Source organism: Manis pentadactyla, chromosome 5 (genome assembly GCF_030020395.1).
Source record: "Manis pentadactyla isolate mManPen7 chromosome 5, mManPen7.hap1, whole genome shotgun sequence".
Taxonomy (NCBI): Eukaryota; Metazoa; Chordata; class Mammalia; order Pholidota; family Manidae; genus Manis; species Manis pentadactyla.
In genome coordinates, this window is record NC_080023.1 from 94775581 (window position 1) to 94795272 (window position 19692).

A 19692-nucleotide genomic window follows, 5' to 3' on the forward strand; every position below is an offset into this window, starting at 1 on the left:
GAGACAACAAATACAGGGCCCTTGTGCCATCACTCATATCTCCCACGCCGTGGCAGTCATTCTTTCCCAAAAGTTCTCACAAGCTATCTTTATATAGCATCCCAGACAGTCACTAAGAGTAACTGGCACATGAGATGAAATTCATCTGCTTTGCTTATCTAGATTTACTTCCACCAATGCTGTACTGGCAGATGCTATTTGAAACTTTTAGCAGGGGGTCTGATATCTTGCCCAGTCAAAAACACATATTCTTCCATTTCTCTTTCAGCTTTTTGTATTCCCTTTTGGGGTAGCCACTTATTTCCTACGTGAGGAAACTCAAGGTCCAAGCTCATTTGCAGAGCAGTGGTAACTATGATTTTTCATATGCAATGAAAAAAATCACACGTACCTCATGTTATTAAATCTACTCAAATAATATTAATATTAATTAACATGTTTTGAGTATGACTTAGGTGCCAATAATATCTGTATTTGCAAACATGAAAACTGAGGATTGGAATTGAGGTAAAGTCAAGACTCTGAACTGTTAACCCCTACCCTGTACCACCCTCCACTTTTCCATATTCTTCTAAATGTTCCCAGATAAGAGCAGCACTCCTCTGAGAAATTCCTTAGTGTTCTTAATATATACTATTGTAAACACACATTGAGAAAAATAAACTTAGTCAGGAAAACAAATTACAAATAAATATTAACAACTGGTTAATTTAGGTGAAAGCTCTATTTGCTGTTCATTGTACTATTCCTGCAATTTTCTGAAGGTTTGAAATCTTTCAAAATAAAAAGTTGGAGACAAAAGAGTAATAGACCTAATTTTCACTGAGTAAAGGTGATTATTTCATGATAGTCTTAAAATTGAAGATACCTTAGAAATACAATAATGACAATTTATATATTCATTAAAAGATTTCAAAAGATTTGTGGGGAATGCAAACAATAATCTTGAGTAATTTAAACATGAGTGATAAAGGAAGATGTAGCATAGGAAACTGCTACCATCTTTTTGCTTTTGAGAATTAACCTCTCCAATTAGAACAACTTGATCAATTGGAATAAATGAAAAGGACAGTAGTCAAGACACTGAGGCTAGATCTGGAGGCAAAGTCATATAGAAATCATAGAACTTGAAAGCAAGAAGAGTTTTTTTTTTAATTGTCTAGTTCAACCTGCTTATTTTACTAATGAAGAAATTCAGTATCAGAGACTTTGACTAAACTGCCCAAAATTCTACAGCCTGATAGTAGCAGAACTACTTATTTCTTCTGTATCCAGTTTAGAGCTGCATAATTCTAACTTCTTTAGTAAATGATGAAAAGCCAACCCAGATGGCTTATGAGGGAAAAAAAAGGAGAGGTTGGTATTATGGTGATAGGTTTATTAGCCAACATCAGTGAAAAAGGCATAGATAGCTAATTCATCTCCTGGTCATATATTCTCCTGGATCAACTTCATTCTTAGGCCCTATAAGGTGATTCTATAGTTCCAAGCTCATATCATATCATATCATCACACACGAATCCTAGAGACAAGACTTTGCTTTTCAACTCTAAGACAAATAAGTCTTAGAATTGAGTTTTATTAGGTCTGATCAGCCTGACTTGGGTAATATACCCATTCTTGAACCAATCACTATGGCCATGGAAGGCAGAGAATGTGAAATGCATTTGATTTGCTTAGTAAAGGTTATATTCTCCAGTCCTGTACTCAGAAATAGAGTTATCTTCATTAAAATCACAGACTGAGAGTGGGAGAGAGTTTTGGATTAATAAAAAGAGCTAGGGTATAGTTAACACAAGAAGTGGTATGGATAACAAATGGCAAAATCCACAAATTCTACAACATGATCCATGAATAACAGTTGAAAGAATAAAGGCTAAGAGAAGATAAAAATTGCATTTTTTTAAAAAGTTCCAAAAAATGTCTTGGGGGAGAAAAAGATTAATCTGTTTTCTTGTACTTTAGCAAAGAATTAGGACCTATAGACAGAGGAGAGAAAGATACAGACCCAATTCAGTAGACGTAAGGAACTTTCTAACAATTAGAGAAATCCAGTAATTGGAGGGGAGGCATAATGAAATAATGAGTTTCCCATATTTAGAAGCCTTCAAGCAGAAGGAGGGTGACCATCTGTCAGAAATGTTATAGAAGGGATCCCTGCATGGGTGGGAGGTTGCCCCAAAGCTGCCTCTTAGATTCCTTCCAACTCAAAGATTCTAAATTATTGAAAACAGCATGAATAAAAGATCCAGACCCATTCAAGAACTAAATTATTCAACAAAAGGTAATAGAACTTTTGGCTATGAAGTTGAATCAACCAGACTTTGGTGCCAGCCATTCCAATTTACTAGGAAAACAGATACAAATGATTATTTTTAAATTACATTACAATGAATTTCACAAGGAAACACACCACCCGAAAAAAACATTTTTAAAATTCCTCTCCAAATTTGATCAGTATGTTCACATAATTTCACTTCTGTCAAACTTCTTCACCAAGCTGAACAAAGCTAAGTTTTACATTATTCTTTTTACCTTTCCTGCTCCTGGGAAACAGGAGAGCTGAGTGTCTTTGCTATTAGCAAGCTTCACTTTTTCACTGAACATTATATTAAATGTGTTTATCACAGGAATATAAAATCTTCATTGTTACCATTTTAAGGCCTTATACATTTCATTGTGTTGGTATACCACAGTTTACACAGCCATTTCCTTACTGGAGGGCATTCAGGCTTTTTTCAACTTTACATAATAACTCTGCCTTTAAACACTTTTATATGAACATCTTTTTTCCCTCTTTTTAATGATTTCCTAGGTCTGGGGTTAGTGGGCTAAAGGGCAAGGATATTTTTATGGTCCTGAATATGTACTGCGGAAAGAATGTTATCAGGTTGCAGCAATGCCAGAGCAATAACTGGGTTTAACCATTTCCCTAAAGCATTATTACAGTTAAGTTTTATTAAACATTTTAAAAATTGCTAACATATATTGAGTGGTACTTGATAATTGTTTACATTTGCATTTTTTTCTCTACAGTAAGAATAAACTTCTCAACTCTTTTTTTTTGTTTGTTTTTAAGCAAAAACACAACTCAACCTACATTCCTATGACATGGAAAGAACTCAGCAATGCATGTGGATGCAGAGAAGTCACACCAAATTAAAGGGATAAAACAGTGGTAAAATAACCAGATTAGGTGCAAGATGGGGTTGCTCATGCTAAGTCCCATGTTAGCAAACCAAAATGTAACTCAGTTTGTGTGCTGGCTTTCCCAGGGAAGGCAGGCCTAGGGTAATTAATCAGACTTGACTGCCCAGAGCACATTATTTAACCCCACTCTAAGATTTCCCTTTGCTCTATATAAGAGAAATAACCCTGGTTTAACCAACCAGCAAATGTCCAGTACAACTTCAATGTTCCTGTTCACTTTGGTCTATAAACCCTCTTGAATTGTACAGTTCTTTTGTACTACTTTCAATCTGCTAGGTTGTAAACTGCTTAATTCATGGATCACTGAATAAGGCCAATAAGATCCTTAAAATATACCCAGTCAAATTCTGTTCTTCAGCAAAAGGTAGGATAAAAACTAATTCCAAGAAGGGCAATTTCTCTTCCCCATGAGATGGACTCTCTGGGAAGGCTAGAGAACATTGAGCAAGCACTGGTTCGACATCCTTGATGTAGCTTTCTGAAATTGAAGGAATGCTAAAGAAAGTAAGGATTCTCCAGTAAGTTCCTTTTCCTTTAAATTCATGTATGTGAATTTAAAAGAAGCCGTATTTTTTCCTGGGATTTTGGTTAAGATTCCAAATGTCTCAAAAATAATTCCCCATACCAAAGACTCTTGTAACCAGGAAAGTAGCAGATTAAAAAAGAAAATCACATGAGAAGCAAAACTTAAAGCACAGGAAGCATATAATGAAATAACATCATAATATGTAAAAAATCAAACTGAAAATTGAGGTGTGGCATAGTTTACACAAATAAATGCATTTGCTTTCCTAAAATTATATTACCAAGTACTGATCACTTTCATTCGCTCATTTTTCCCTCTAGAAAGATGTACAGAGTGGGAAAACACTTAAAGGTTTTAAAGGTGTGAAAGGGGAAGATTAAAAGTCTTTGTTCCCACAGCAACTGCATAAGACACAATTGCACTAAACATGCCACTCCTTAGAAATGCATGTTTCTTGCCATTTATTAAATTCCTAGGAAAACTCAAGGTAAAAACACTAAAAAAATCACAACTAAACTACCCACAACTCAAGACTAACATGTATAGTTGCCTAGATAATCACAATTTCTATTTCCCACAGGATAATCACAATTTATATTTCCCATAGGAAACTGGCAGTAATAGCTTAATGTGTGTATTATTCACATTGTACAAAACAGTGAAAACAACTCTCCGCTCCCATAAGATGTGCTTGAATGTGTGTTAACCTGTGATGTAACATGAATAATGTATTTTGTGTAAATGCTATTAGATTTTTTTTAATGCAATTCCTTAAATCTCCAGGAAAGACCAAAATCTCTATGAACAAAAGAAATTCATTCACTAAATGAAATGTGGACAATACTAAGAAAAAGAAAAGGTTCTGACATCAGTCCTAGGTGAGAATCAAAGGATTCTGGCCTCCCTTTGGTGACAGTTCTTGTCTTTGGACAGGAGAAACAGACTAGAATTCAAAAGAGAATAAAAGGGAAGCTTCTTAAGAATAAGGATGTAGGCCTGGCCTAAATGCCTAGTGATGTTAAATAAATACCTGCTAAAATGACTGAATAAATATGCTTCCACTCAAGAAGAAGCCTAAATCTCCAAAAGTCTCAACAGTATGTTCTAGATCAAAGGACTTCTATTAAGATTTGTCTCCTACATTGACAAAGCTCATCTCTGTACTATTCTTTTTACCTGCCCCACTATATATATATTATGTGCCTTCTGAGTCTTCATGCATACAAGTAGTTTCTGTTCACTCTGTACCTCTGTTTGAAGAATGCACAGCCACTTGACTTATCAACTTATCAGACACAAGCCAAAAGAGGGAGCACTTCAAAATATCCCGAAAGTTCGATGGAGTCGGCAGTAAAAGGCTGATGTTCTTCATATCACTACACATAACCCTAAAGTTTTATTTAACAAATTTATTAGGTCAATTTTTATAAGAATACTACTAAGAGTCAAAGCAAAATTTCAATCATGAAAATGCTGTCATTACAGAAAAGCCACGAGGCCCATTAGGAAATGTTTTTAAGTTCCCATGGTGACATTTGTTTCTGATTATACACATAATATTAAATGTGTTCCTCTGGGTTTTGTTTTTTTTTTAAGGCTTTTAAGAAAGGAATTAAACCAGATGCATTTAATTTTAATTTGTGATCTCCAAAGGCACATTTTATAGTTTTACAGTCCTGAACTACCAAAATCAGGAAGCAAAAGTCTTAAAAGGCTTTAAGTTCCTATTTTAATTCCCTCTCTGGACATGAAGACACTTTAATAGAGCATCCCAAATAACTATTATTCTTCTCCATACCTAGGCAAATTGACTCTCCATTGACAAATAGCCTGATCATTTATCTATGTAAGAGTTTATCATTTTCTCAATGTACAGATAAGAGATACATAAAATTTGTTATTTTATTTAAATATCCCTCAACGTCCATTTAGCAAAATGGGTAGTGTGTTTTCCAATACCAGCAAGCAGTTAACCAAATTCTGCTTTCATCTACCTAGTGATAAGATCATGGATCTCACAGGTTATGGGCTCTTTTCCACAAGACTGACCCCACCCCCACCCTTTAGATGGCTATCCCAAGTCTAGGTTACCTGTGCTTCTAACCAAGGAGCTATAAATTGGAGGTTCCCATGAGCTCTTCCTCAGTTTGATATATTTGCTGGAAAGGCTCACACACCCCAGAGAAGTATTTGCTTACTTCTACCAGTTTATTATAAAGGATACAGATGAACAGCAAGATGAAGAGGTACAAAAGATCAAGGTTTATGTAGGAGGAGGCCCAGAGCTTCCATACTCTCACTCTCCCGGAATCTCAATGCTTTTACCAACCCAGAAGCTCTCTGAAACCTGTCCTTCTGGGTTTCTTTGGAGGCTTCATTACACATACATGATTAATTAACTTGACCATTCGTGATTGATTCAACCTCCTGTTCCTCACTCCTCTGGGGGTGGGACTGAAAGTTCCAATCCACTCATCACAAAGTTAATTCTCCCAGCAACCACCAACCACCAACCACCCTTTGGTTATGTAGGAGATTTCCAATCAATAGTCACTTGATTAGCGTAACAAACCTTTATCACTCTCCTCACTTACTAAATTCCAAGGTTTGAGGAGCTCTGTGCCAGGAATGGATATGAAGACCAAATACATATTTGTCAATAGTACAAATACCAAGAAAGCACTTAACAGCTATCAACAAAGAAACAGTTTTCAAAGAGATACTAGAGAGGAGACAAAGGAACAAAAAAGACCAAGGAATTACTGCAAAGGATGGATGCTACTCAGGACAGGTAGCGGCAGCACACCAGGGCCCAGAGGGACCCCACTGAAGAGTGTAACTGTGTGGAGTTTCTCTCACACACACACTAACATGCTTTCCTCTCTTGCTCACAAACCCATTCTCTTACACACAACCTCACACACAATCCCTCATGCATACATGGTCTCTTACACATACAATGGTTTGTTTATACACGATGTCTGTTATGTAGAGTCTCAGTCTCTCTCACACACTCTGTCACAGTTTCATACGCACAGCTTCTCTCTCCATCATACACGATCGGTCTGTTTATGTGCATAAGGGTCTCTCACAAACGCGCGGGGGCAAATGAGCACCCTCCGCTCGCAAGTCTCCCACTTACGCTCGCGTTGGCCCCGCCCCCCCCGAGTGGGCTCCGCCCCGAGGCCGGGGCGGGGCGAGCCGGTGACAGGAGGGGCCGGGCCAGGCTGGTACTTCTGGCGTCCCAGCCCGCGGGGCGCCCTCCGGAGGCTTCTGTCAGCTATGAGCTCGGCCGGTTCCAGGCCGGCCCTCGAGAGCGGCCGCTGCCTCGCGCTTCGCGCCTTGGCCCCGCCGGTGGCCGTCCCGGGAGGCGGCGACGGGATGTGCTCGGCGGGGGAGCTGCTCGGCGGCGGCGGCGACAGCGGCGGGGACCGCGACGAGGACGGGGACGCGCTGGCTCAGCGGGCGGCGACGGGGACCGGTCGGGAGTCCGGGACCAGCGCGCGGCAGCCCCGGCGGCAGCCGCAGGAGGAGCGCGAGCAGGTGAGCGGGAGGCGCAGCGCTGTCCGGCGCGCTTCCCGGCCCCGCCCGGCCGCGGAGGGAAGTGGCGGGGCGGCAGGGCCGCGGCCGGGCTCCGCGCGGCGTGCGGCGCTCGGGGAAGCCGCCCGGAGGAGCGGTTGGCCGGCGCGCTCGTGGCGGGCGTGGGTCGCCCGTGTGCCGCGGCGAGTGCCGGCGCGGGCGTCGCGTGCCTGGCGGGGTTAGCACGGCCCTTCCCGTGCCGCGGGGCAGAGGGATCTCAGGCCGGCGCCCAGGGCTCTGTGAAGCGCCTTCCACAGCAGTCACTTACCTGAAAGCCTTACAAGTAAATTCTTCTTTTTCAACTTGAAGTCCACAGCCCTGCGCAGTTTTAGGGGACAGCTGCTCCCCTCCCGCCCTCCATCTTGGCACTTCTGGGCACACACCTAGCGTCTCCGGGAGGTGGGGGTGTATTCCTCCAGACACGCAGGGTCTGAAGGCAAGTGTGGGAGCGAGTATTACAGTAAATGTCTTGACAGGAACTCTCCGAGATCAGGTACTTCACACGAACACAAGATCTAAATCTAAATTCATTTTAAAAGTGAAAAAGCAAGAAAATTGCTTTCGGTCTGTACTAAAGGGAAAGAAGTATAAGAGGCCAGCCGTAATAGGGAAAAGAGAACTTGGGTAATTTTGGAAACTAAATATGCCCTCTCACTAATGAAGTGTGCAAATGGCACCGTGACACACCAAATATCTTCAAGATTAGGCAAGAAATAAATTGAATTATATGTGAGGGGAATTTTCACCAGCAAATACAGTAATTAGACCTTCAGAAATATTCAAGATAAGCCAGTTTTCAGAGTTTAAATGATTATTTGCCTTTATTACAACCTGTAGTATTGGGACAGTAAGTTGATGCCTGTTTCCTCTCATTATTCTCCATCTGTTCTTTTTGTCACATTTCACAAACTGATAACATCACTAAATGCATTAATAGATTGTAAATTCTATTATTTCAACATTTTACTTAGGAAATGGAAATAACAGTGTGTAGCACACACAAAAATATGCCTTAATATTAAGTTTGCTCACCAGGTGGAAGTGGAATTGTTAATGCCTATGACAATGTAAGAGATGGTGACTGAAGCAAACAAGTAACTAGGAGATCTTCCGGTATCCCTTCCTGGTGGTTCCTTCCCCACCCCCTCCCCCCGACTATACCATGACTCAGTAACTAAAGGCCTAGTTTCCTCTTATTAGTTGTTCAACTGGAAAAGTGAAGAAAACAGCAACAGGAACTCCTCTGGGGGTGGGGTATGTTTGAACTGAGGCTCCCAAAGTAAATTTTCAAATGTTTGTAAGGAAGCATAGAAAATACTTAATATAAGCATCTGTGTATCTTGCATTATCAGTAGCTCTGGTCTTACCAAAATTGCTTATGGTAAAATGAATGAAAAGAAAATGGATGAGACAAAAAAGGAATGAAACATTTATCCTAGAAAACAGATACCACTTTGCATACCCTGCTTCTTTCATTGCATGTCATGGAAATTCATTTTCCTGTACTTCTTTGAAACTGTTATTTTATTTTTTATCACGATTTATTTATGCACTCTAAGCCTACATACACAAGTAGCTGAAAATTACACTTGAGATATGCATTTCCTCCTATATCAGCACTAAAGAAGAATTTATCAAGATGCCAAAAAAAAGAACCCAATATTGGTGCAATCCAACCCATTTTGTGTAAGAAGCAAGCTTTTGTGATCAGTAATTTCTTGGTAATATTATCACAAAGTCTTGTTTTCGAGGTTTTTTCCAAGCCCTGCATATGAAATTCAGAATTTGTATGCAGGGCCTTGCAATAGTGGTAGAGATAACTATCATCATAGTAAACTGCCATCATAGATAAGAGATATTTGAGAGAGAGGTACATAAATTTAACAACTATAAAACATATCCAAAGGAATTGTTTTATGTAGGTTTTCTTCAGGGGAGGCATGTTTTGTTGCATTAAGGGCAAATAGAGTCCAAATTACAAATGGAATATTTTTGAAAACTTGGATCATAAACTTGTTATTTAGAACTTAAAGTGAACTTTTCCATAGGAACAATGATGTAAGAAGAAACATGAACACTGATCAGTTGGGAATGAGGCAAAGGCCATCTTCCTGCTGTCCTTTCTGCTAGCATACTGCCCTGATGATGTCCAGAGTTCCAGTGGCCTTGTGGGTGTTGAGAGGGAATTGGCATGTGCAGCAGCAAGGGCCCCTTTGTGTCTGGATCAGGGCTGTGGTGGTGCACTGAATGCAGGAGCTCCAGAAGGCACGTGACTTGTTCCTCCAGCTCTTTGAATGATTTTTGTCAGCCCCTAATTTTCTGTATTAAATCCCTTTCTACTTCTATTTCCTTCACAGACTTTTGCCCTTGCCTGATTATTTGATAAAGCGGGTTTCTTGCATTTGTTATTCCTCAGGCCAAGGGCTCCTCCAAACGCATCCTTTCCTTCACTAATTTTTTTTCCACTCCTGTCTGAAAGGCTCGTGTCCTTTCCTCAACTTGGAAGCCTCATGCATCAACTTTTGTCTGTGCAAAACCTACCTACCTTTGGCTCATTATTGTCATGATACCAGGTCAAATGTTTTGTCACTTATTTCATGTAATACTAAATATTAATATAGGTGTTTGCTTAATAACTAAGATACTGTCAGCGTTATTTTTTATATTTTGTCCTTTAATTGCTACTCCATTCTCTGTCCTTGTGGCCTTAGTCTTTCCAGGTACTATGATGACAAATGAGGCCTGGTTAAAATCAAGTATCCTAGGAAAGGAGGAATTGAAAGAATGAACCAAGTCCTTTAGATGAAGGAACTATGTCAAGTTTGAAGTAGCAGTCAGGCCCCTAGGAGGGAGAAGCAAGGGAGAGAGGCAAAATGCCCAAAGAACTGAAGGGACTGGGCACAGCCATCCCACATGTGTGTTGGTAATTGAACCCATGAGAGATGATCCAAGTATGTTCGTGACTGTGAACGCTGGGTGGCTTTATGTGAGAGAGTCTCTGCCCTACTGCATAAATGGAAGGCTAAATATCTCCAGTTCTTTTATTCTATGTCTATAAGGTGAATACCATCTGCTTAGATGTAGCAGTTCACAACCTGAATAACCTAAGATGGCCCTGCTTACCTAGAGCATAGAGCAGTCTTACTATTCTTAGATTGACTTTAGAATCCTTAAGTTCTTTATCATTATAAAAGTAATGTGTACCTTTGAAATAGAGAAAAATATACAGAAAGATCTAAATAATAGTATATGAAGTCCCACTCTTAAGTAATGTCTTGTTATAAAATATCAAATGTTTGGTATTAATATATTCATATAGCTCTCTGTATATGTGTATATATATATGCATATATACACACAGAAATATTTTAGCATATGTTAATATAAATGAATTTGGTATCGTGTTTTATCTACTTAGCATGTCATCACTTTTCCATGTTATCAAAAATTCTTCAGAAAAATCATTTTTAAGGCTGCCTAATAGTCTGTTCCCCTAATACTGCACATTTAAGTTGTTTCAGACAGTTTTTTATAAATAATACTGTAATGAAAATCTTTGATTGTTAACTCTCATGGTTCTACCTTGGAATAGATTCCTAGAAATAAAAGTACTAAGTCAATGAGTCAAATTCTTTGAAGTCTCTTGAAACACCCTAAGAATTGCATTCAAGAAAGGTTGCACCAATGTATACTTCCAGCATTGGAATGTAAGAGTGCTGACAGGAAACCAGCCATGTCAGCAACAAACAAGTGTAATTTATAGATAAATCTTTGCTAATTTAGTACTCAAATTATCTTACTTTGTAAGATATTGCTGGACAGATTTACTAAATAATTCATATATTGAGCATTTATATTTCTTTTAATCATATTCTTTGACCAATTTTTCCTTTTGGCATTATTACAAGATATTAATCCCTTATTTGACATTGTTTATGAACACTGCTATTTACTTTCATAATTTTGCTTATGATGTTTTGATTTAAAAATGCTCTAAATTTTTATTAGCTAAAGGCATTTTTTTGGTCATTTCATATGCACATATCACATACATGCCACATATATATATGTATATGCATATATATATATATATATATATACACACACACACACAAACCTATATATATTTTTTTTGAGAGAGCATCTCTCATATTTATTGATTATATGGTTGTTAACAACAATAAAATTCTGTATAGGGGACTCAATGCACAATCATTAATCAATCCCATGCCTAATTCTCAATAGTCTCCAATCTTCTGAAGCATAACGAACAAGTTTTTACATGGTGAACAAGTTCTTACATAGTGAATAAGTTCTTACATGGTGAACAGTGCAAGGGCAGTCATCACAGAAACTTTCGGTTTTGATCACGCATCATGAACTATAAACAATCAGGTCAATTATGATTATTCGTTTGATTTTTATACTTGATTTATATGTGAATCCCACATTTCTCCCTTATTATTATTATTTTTTTTAATAAAATGCTGAAGTGGTAGGTAGATGCAAGATAAAGGTAGAAAACATAATTTAGTGCTGTAAGAGGGCAAATGTAGATGATCAGGTGTGTGCCTATAGACTAAGTATTAATCCAAGCTAGACAAGGGCAATAAAACATCCATGGATGCAGAAGATTTCTCTCAAAACAGGGGGGGTGAGGTTCTAAGCCTCTCACCTCTGTTGATCCCCAATTTCTCACCTGATGGCCCCCCTGCGACTGTGCCTGTCTTAGGTTGTTCCTCCCTTGAAGAATCTTACCCGTCTCTGGCTAACCAGTCATCTTCCGGGGCCATACAGGGAAATGTGAAGTTGGCAAGTGAGAGAGAAGCAATATTGTTTGAAAAGGTTAGCTTTATACTTTTTTGCAGATTTATGCCCTGTGGCTTCTATGCCCAGCATTTGTCTTGAGGTATCTTTACCACTTAGAGGAATTATGATACTTGGTAATTTTGATAAGAGGCACGAATTCTACTTAGGGGTTGTAATTATAAAGGAAGAAGAGAAGCTATAGAAGTAGCAGACGGAAGAAAACATGGGAAGATTGATTATTTCTTTGACATATCTTCTTGTAGTGTATAGTGTGTATAGGTTTTAAATTACTAATTAAATTGTGTGCACACATTAACATAATAGAACTACAGCTACATAACCATAGCAGACCTACAATCACCAGCCATATCCAGTGAAACCAAGAAAACCAGTTAGGCACCCTAGGCATTTGTAAAAACTTATCAATGATATGATGGATATTGTCTAACTGAATTTGAATATTTTGAGAAAAATCAGACAAATTAAAACAACACATTCCTGGGAACTGTTCACATCCCATATGTTCTTTTAACAGTAAATAGTCTGTAGTCGCAAGATTTTGGAGCGCTGCAACTTGCACTTCTCCTAATTCTTGGTTGAGTTCCGACAGTATAGATCCAGTCAAATTTGTTGTTTTACTGTATGCACAGGCCAGCTTAGATATCTCCTTCTTCATTCCAATGGCAGTCCAGGAACCAGTGGGATGAATGCAGCTACAACTGCAACAGCGCCAGGATCTTTGTTGACGTTTTTTGGCGATCATCTTCTGGAATGACTCTTCCAGAGAATGTTGATGTTGGAAGTTCTTCTTCATATCGTATCTTAATTCGTTTTCTGGGTAGCCAAATTAGGCTTCGATCCTCTGTATAAACACAAAGAAACCCCCTGCCCACACTTTGATATGCCCTTTATACCATTGTGAAGAACCTATTGGAGATACAAACCTATATTTTTTAAGAAAAATTTTTATAATCCTACAGTCAAATATTCACCAATATTTTGTGTGTTTATGATTTTTTTTATTCTATATATTTAATCTCTTCAGAATGACTTTATATATTTGTGTGAGGTACAAAGCTCCTCCATTTTATTTTGTTTTTCCCTAATCATTGAACAATCCCACTTTTTCCTGGCACTAAAATCCTTTGTAGTAGCTATAAATACTAATGTCTACATTAAGCTTTTATATTTTATATTTTATATTTATATTTATATTTTATATTTTTGTTGGTATTGTGAAAGAGATTTTTTTTTCCACATCATATTTTTGCTGCTGGTTCCTAGATATTGGTATATATATATATATTTAGTTTTTGACTAAGCTACCTTTCCCAATTATTAATTCTAATACTAGTATCTCTTAGATTTGAATATTTTGTGTCTTTTAGGTATATAATTATTCATTCTATAAATAAAGTTGATTTTGCTTCCTTTCAAGTGATAATGCTTCATTTCTACTTCTTGCCTTTTGCAATGCCTAGAACTTTTGGATCAATGCTGGCTCATAGATATTTAAATAAATAAATGAAGGACCTCTATAATAGCATTTACCAAAGTATGTTCCACGAGATCATCTGTTTTAAAAAAAAGCAAATGAAAGCTTTATGCTTCCTTCCTTTTTGATCTATCACTAAAAATATGACTAACTGTACAGATTCTAAATCCAGAATTCCTGACTCTGCCACTTACTAACTGCAACTTTGGGCAAGTTAAATAACCTCTCCAGGCTTCAGTTTTTTCATCTATCTAAAGGTAATAATTGTATCAACCTCAGGATTGTTGGGAGGATTACATGAATTAATACATGTAAAGTGCTTAGAACAGTCCCTAGCACATAGTAAGCATGTAAGTGTTAGCTTTTGGACCTAATTTTCAATGAGAACCCTAACTGTAAAGAAATCTGGGAAATACTTATAAATTTTCCAGCCTCTGCAGTTAGAAAGTCACCGTAGGAGGAAGGTGGAATAGAGTAGTGGTCCTTGGCTTTAATATGCATGGGAATCATCTGTTGTTAAATGCAGATTGTGAGTTCCTTGGTCTGGGGTGAGGCAGAGGATTTGGCATTTCCAGCAAGCTTCCAAGTGATGTTGATGTTATGCCTACGTACCATGCTTTAAGGGCCAAGGGAATAAAGGTGAGCAAGCCAGTCTACAGCATCCACCATCCCTGCCCTTCACCAAAGTATGAGGAACATATATAAGGAAGTTATTTAACTATTTCCCTAGAAGATACAAGTATATTTGAACTCCTCGTAAAGTGTGAGAAACCAACAGTTGTTCCTCAGGCCAAGTTCTAGGTCTACATTTTGTACTAGAATAGATCAGAACCCAGATCTCTAAACTCCAAAACCAGTATTTTTTGATATATACAGTGAGGCCTCCCACATGATTGGAGAACAGTCTGTCACAGATCTGCTACTCTCCCTTAGACTGTGTAGTTCAAAACTAGGTACTTGTTTATACCCACTTCTTTCTGTTTTTTAAAAACAATTTGCAAGCAATACTGTAACAAGCGCTGTAAATTAGGATTAGGAATTCAGCCCTGAACTTAATCTCATTTGTTTCCAAGTGTGTCTGGTCACTAAAGTAACTCTGGGAATAATTTTGAATATGGTAGGTAAGCATCTTTTGTTACTTTGTTATCATTATTCAGAGTGGAATCTCTCAACAGTGGTTCGTAACTGGGGGGCAGTCTTGCTCACAGAGGACATTTGGAAATGTCTGGAGACATTTTTTATTATTAAGGCTTGGGGAGTTGCCACTGGCATCTAATAGGAAGAGTCCAGGGGTACTGCTTAATGCCCTGTAATGCACAGAACAGCCCTACAACAAAGTGCCAGCCGGCCCAAATATCACTAGTGCCAAAGGTGAGAAGCCCTGCTGAAAATATATTAGGATTCAGTGGTTTGAGATGTCAAGAGCTCTACTAATAGATATTCCAATGAATAGGTCAAAATCTTTTATTTTCTTGAAGTCTACATTCCAAACTTTCCCTGTGTCTCTTCTTCCAGCAATTCTCATGTGCAGCTGTATTTTGCTCTTTCTCACATTCCTTCATGGGCCTGCTTTCCTACCACCCATCTCCTTTCTATCCCTTCCTGTTGAGTGTCTAATTCTCTCATTATCTTTTATTCTTCTCCACCCATCTCAGCCACTTTCTCTTTTTCTCCATACATTGCCTCTCCACAGCCTCCTCTTTTGTGTAGAAGCTGAGCATTATGGAATAATAAAAAGGCTTTGGAGTATGACAATTCTAATTTTTAATCTGGCTTTACTACTTTGTCAGTTTTGTCATCCTAATTACTTGATCCCTCAGAGACCCAATTTCCTCATTATAATGGGTGTAATGCTACCCAGTCCTTGAAATTCTTCTGAGGATTCTGTGACATTTTGTGTAGAAAATGCTTCAATGAATATTAGCTCCTTCATTTACCCCACCTTCCCTCTCATCATCTTCTCTGGTTCCCTGCTTGTTCCTCTCAACTCACATCACAGAACTGTATTTTTAGTACATGTAATTTTCAGGTTTATAGAATAAATGTTATCTGTTTTTTGAATAAAGTATCAAGATTTCATAATCCAAAAATCAGCTAAGCATTTCACATTTCTCTTAAAAAAATTAATCCACCAACCTAAATTATGTTGCTTTTTTTGTGTAGACCTTCAGTTGACTTATTTTTCTTGCTGTGGATTACTAATCCTTGATAGGAAAAATAATACCCACGCTACTCTCTACAATTTACTCTCACATTCCTAGTCAAGAGAGGTGGTGTAAAGCAAGGTTAAAGGGAAAAAAACAAAAGTACCATGAAGTTAGCCTCGTAATGTAAAAACTCTGTATATCATTATTCACACTTTTTTTAAGCCTTAACCACACTACTTTCAGTTTCTTTCTTCTCTGGAGTTACAATCTTATCCTCCATAACAGCCACATATCTTCAGAAACCTTGAGAGTCTCTACTAGTCATGTTTTGGCTCAGTAAGTAACGTTGTGAGTGTGCCTGCCTGGGTGCATGTGTGTGTTTGTGTTTAAGGGAATTGGTAAGATAACCAAAGAGCAGTTTTAAGCAGAGAAACTGAATTTCTAATAATTTGATGCAAAAGATATTTTCTGTCTTTCATCTAATTTTTTCCCAAATCCTGTGTTGTTGTTTTTCTTTTTTTTTCCATTTAACCTCATTGGCAGCTATGCCTTATCTTGGCATAGGAAGAGGAAGTGATTGGCTTTATTTGCTATTGCTGTTTTCTTATGGCAATAACTATCACTTTGATCAGAGTTCTGTTCAAAGTGAAGGCATAGTACAAATGTTTGAACTTTATGGAAAATGAAGGATAAAATTATTATTAATACTATCTCATGTTGGGGTGGATGATTAAAATTAGTAAAGAAGATAAAGCCAAAAAATCTCAAATTGTAGTATAAATTAGTCATGGATGAAAGTATAGAAGAATATATTCAATAATACTGTAATATCTTTTAAAGTTGACAGTAACTACCTTTATTGGTATGAGCATTTAATTTTTAAAAATAACTTAATATCTGAACACACTGTTAAGAAATTTAAAAAATTTAAGTTCCATTTGTGGTTTTTACTATATTCTCTGAAATAATTTTTCCTAACATCTGTTTGTTTTTATTCTCTCTTCCTATTAATCAAAACAAAGATTTCTGTTTTTTATCCTCTTGATCCAAAATTTACTTGGATATATGCAGACTATCTACAGAATCAGGGAATTTAAGTTTGACTGTTCTTAACAGAGAAATTTTATCAGTCTGCTTGAATTCTAAATTCCTTATTCCATGGTTTCTAGAGGTAATAACATATTACAGAAGCTGTTGTCACTGCCACAAACTCAGAATTGAGAAGGAAAGTCATATTTAAAGGAAAGATGTTTGACTTTGGCTACTCTCAATAGACAAGCTATTTCATCTTATTTATACCTGTACATACAAGGTACTCAGTAATACCACCAGACTTCAATTCTTAAAACGATAAGTCAATTTTAATAAAAAGTAAAAAATGTAGACATTTTTAACCTGAAGTTGGAATTAATCATATTCTTCACTTTGTAGCCTATCATATCCATCATTAGTTCATGCACAGCCCTTCTCTTATTTTTTTTTTCATTATGTAACCATTCTCTTCCACTGTAACAGACAACTCTTTCAATGTATTTGATAGATATGGCTGACATTGTGTGCATCTTTTTAAAGACTTGGTTTAATTTGTGAATGCTTGCAACTGTGATTTATTATTTTATTGGTTAAAGTGAAAATGAAATTTAATACAAATATTAGTATTTTTCAGTTTATAATAATTTCAAAGACTAATTCAAAACTACCTGAAATTCTCATTGATTTTTATCCATCTTCTCAAAAAGTGTTTTCCTTTATTGGTTCTATATAGTTTAGTAGGAGATAAGTGTAAATGAATGCTATAACTTCGCATTTAATTTTAAATGACAGTTATAAATATAATGAAAACATGTTACAAATTATATAATATACAATGCTGAGGTAGGTAAAGCTTTATAGCTACTAAATTTTTACATATATTATTTTTGCACATTTTATAGGAAATTAAAACTTCAACTACATTTAATAGCTGATGAGCAAGAAAGCAAGTCCAGCCTTACTAGAAATAAAAGAAACGCACATTAAAACTATTAGGAATGACTTTTTTTTTTTGTATCATTACTATACACTTACATGAGCAACATTGTGGTTACTAGATTCCCCCCATTATCAAGTCCCCACCACATACCCCATTACAGTCACTGTCCATCAGCATAGTAAGATGCTATAGAGTCACTACTTGTCTTTTCTGTGCTATACTGCCTTCCCCATGCCCCGACCCTCCTACATTTTGTGTGCTAATCGTAATGCTCCTTTTTCCCCATATCCCTCCCTTCCCACCCATCCTCCCCAGTCCCTTTCCCTTTGGTAACTGTTAGTCCATTCTTGGGTTCTCTGAGTCGGCTGCTGTTTTGTTCCTTCAGTTTTTGCTTTATTCTTATACTCCACAGATGAGTGAAATCATTAGATACTTGTCTTTCTACACCTGGCTTATTTCACTCAGCATAATACCCTCTAGCTCCATTCATGATGTTGCAAATGGTAGGATTTGTTTTCTTCTATAGTCCATTGTGCATATGTACCACATCTTCTTTATCCATTCATCTATTGGTGGACACTTAGGTTGCTTCCATTTCTTGGCTATTGTAAATAGTGCTGTGATAAACATAGGGATGCATATGTCTTTTTCAAACTCGACTACTGCATTCTTAGGGTAAATTCCTAGAAGTGGGATTCCTGGGTCAAATGGTATTTCTATTTTGAGCTTTTTGAGGAACCTCCATACTGCTTTCCACAATGGTAGAACTAATTTACATTCCCACCGGCAGTGTAGGAGGGTTCCCCATTCTCCACATCCTTGCCAGCATTTGCTGTTGTTTGTCTTTTGGATGGTGGCCATCCTTACTGGTGTGAGGTGATATCTCAGTGCGGTTTTAATATGCATTTCTCTGATGATTAGTGATGTGGAACATCTTTTCAGATGCCTGTTGGTCATCTCAATTTCTTCTTTGGAGAAGTGTCTGTTCAGATCTTCTGCCCATTTTTTAATTGCATTATTTGCTTTTTGTTTGTTGAGGTACATGAGCTCTTTATATATTTTGGATGTCAACCCCTTATCAGATATGTCATTTATGAATATATTCTCCCCTACTGAAGGATGCCTTTTTGTTCTACTGATGGTGTCCTTTGCTGTACAGAAGCTTTTTACTTTGATATAGTCCCACTTGTTCATTTTTGCTTTTGTTTTCCTTGCCCATGGAGATGTGTTCATGAAGAAGTTGTTCATGTTTATATTCAAGAGAGTTTTACTTATGTTTTCTTCTAAGAGTTTTATGGTTTCATGACTTACATTCAGGTCTTTGATCCATTTCGAATTTACTTTTGTGTATGGGGTTAGACAATGATCCAGTTTCATTCTCTTACATGTAGCTGTCCAGTTTTGCCAGCACCAGCTGTTGAAGAGGCTGTCATTTCCCCATTGTATATCCATGGCTCCTTTATCTTATATTAATTGACCATATCTGCTTGGATTAATATCCGGACTCTCTATTCTGATCCACTGGTCTATGGATCTGTTCTTGTGCCAGTACCAAATTGTCTTGATTACTGTGGCTTTGTAGTAGAACTTGAAGTTGGAAAGTGAGATTCCCCCTACTTTATTGTTCCTTCTCAGGATTGCTTTGGCTATTCGGGGTCTTTTGTGGTTCCTTATGAATTTTAGAACTATTTGTTCCAGTTCGTTGAAGAATGCTGTCTGTATTTTGATAGGGATTGCATTGAATCTGTAGATTGGTTTAGGCAGGACGGCCATTTTGACAATATTAATTCTTCCTACCTAAGAACATGGGATGAATTTCCATTTATTGGTGTCCTGTTTAATTTTTCTTAGGAGTGTCTTGTAGTTTTGGGGGATAGGTCTTTCACTTCCTTGCCTAGGTTTATTCCTAGGTATTTTATTCTTTTTGATGCAATTGTGAATGGAATTATTTTCC

General features: G+C 37.4%; 1 protein-coding gene across 1 annotated transcript in view; it reads left to right on the forward strand.

Annotated features, from left to right (window-relative positions):
- Positions 1-6829: 6829 nt before the first annotated feature.
- The window catches only part of FAM241A (family with sequence similarity 241 member A), a 44376-nt gene continuing 31513 nt past the window's right edge, over positions 6830-19692 (forward strand). Inside the window, exon 1 of the mRNA XM_036920859.2 lies at positions 6830-7279. Coding sequence (XP_036776754.2) covers positions 6845-7279 — 435 coding nt within the window. The 5' untranslated portion in view covers positions 6830-6844. The remainder of the gene's footprint in view (positions 7280-19692) is intronic.